Source organism: Propithecus coquereli, unplaced genomic scaffold (assembly GCF_000956105.1).
Source record: "Propithecus coquereli isolate 6110/MARCELLA unplaced genomic scaffold, Pcoq_1.0 Scaffold4, whole genome shotgun sequence".
Taxonomy (NCBI): Eukaryota; Metazoa; Chordata; class Mammalia; order Primates; family Indriidae; genus Propithecus; species Propithecus coquereli.
Window position 1 is genome coordinate 7,500,957 of NW_012149729.1, and position 1,445 is coordinate 7,502,401.

General features: G+C 27.0%; 1 protein-coding gene across 1 annotated transcript in view; it reads left to right on the forward strand.

Moving 5' to 3' along the window:
- The window catches only part of ASZ1 (ankyrin repeat, SAM and basic leucine zipper domain containing 1), a 49,902-nt gene that overhangs the window by 25,000 nt on the left and 23,457 nt on the right, over nucleotides 1-1,445 (forward strand). Inside the window, exon 6 of the mRNA XM_012652737.1 lies at nucleotides 1,163-1,287. Coding sequence (XP_012508191.1) covers nucleotides 1,163-1,287 — 125 coding nt within the window. The remainder of the gene's footprint in view (nucleotides 1-1,162; nucleotides 1,288-1,445) is intronic.

Consider the following 1,445-nt stretch of genomic DNA (forward strand, 5'->3'; position numbering starts at 1 on the left):
TGACAAGGTAGGTATAGGATAAAGTGATAATATACTTGGGAATATGATCTACTGTCATTTAGATGTTAAGCTCAATAATAAGTTATTACATATACTAAATTACTTTATTGATGCAAACTTTTGGACTAAACATTAAAGCTTTAACCAGAAGTCTGTAATTTCTAAGCAAGGATCATATAGTACAATAGTAAAACTGAATTATTTAGTTCAAGAGTTTGTAACACCAAGTTTCTGAATTTTAAAGCATGTGTAATTCCCAAGATTCCATCATATAATCATCAAACCATTCCACTTTTACTGCATATAAAGTAACTTCCTCTGATTTTTTTAAGCAATCTGATAAACATGCCTATCATTTTCCAAATATTATTTTAATATTTCCAAAATTATTCCAGAGTGAATGCTAATCAGTCAAGCCCTGTAAAACTTCAAAAACAAATTTAGCGTTTTTTCTAAGCTTTGAAAATTTATAACATTATTGAATTCAGAATAGATGACACTAAATTTGACATGAGAAATTTATGAACATCAAAAGTTATTTTGAGTCATAAATCAATTCTTCAGATGAGATTCGATCTCGTATTTTAGCTGATTATGTGAAATTAACCTGACTTTCTGTTAGATTTGAAAACTAAGAAATTTCCAAACTCTTTGAGATGTGCAGTTGGAATTTATATACATTTAGTCATGCTTATTACTTCCTTTCCACTTAGCAATGTATTTAAAATACCTTAGTACTCAATCTGAGTCATTTATCAAAATGGAGTTTTTAGTTTTGTTTTATATCTTACCAAAAATATTATTATAATAATTACTATCTTCCTTTAATTTTGACTATTCTGAATTAGATGTATTTCTTTTTGATTTTCTGATTATTATTTCAGTACAAGGAAGCATTTATTTGTTATCCCAATTACCCTGATTTGATCATTACTCGTACACATGTCTCAAAATATCACACGTATCCCCAAAATATACAACTATGATATATTAATTTTTTAGAAAGTTGTTCTCAGGGTAGTAAGTTGTGAAAATTCTGTCCCTTTCTCGTTGCTAAAATGTCCTTTCTAGATATAAAATAGTCATATGTTCACTTTCTTTTAAGTGTAAGTGATAGTATGTAATGTTAACTATATTTGAATGGTTTGTGAAATTTTTTCAGATCTTCAATTTTCTTTCTTTGACTTTAAATCCATTGGAAGGAAATCTTAAACAGCCAACTAAAGAAGAGACCATTTGTAAACTATTGACAACAGATTCTGATAAAGAAAAGGATCACATATTTAGGTAACATAACATGTTTTAGTTTAACAGAATACCTATAAATAAGTAAAAATAGTACATTTTTTTTTATTGTAGCAAATATGGTGACTTATTTAAAATATGTCATATTTTAAACTGTTATAAGCATTTCAAAGTGTCATTTAGAAATGTCTGGATTTTGT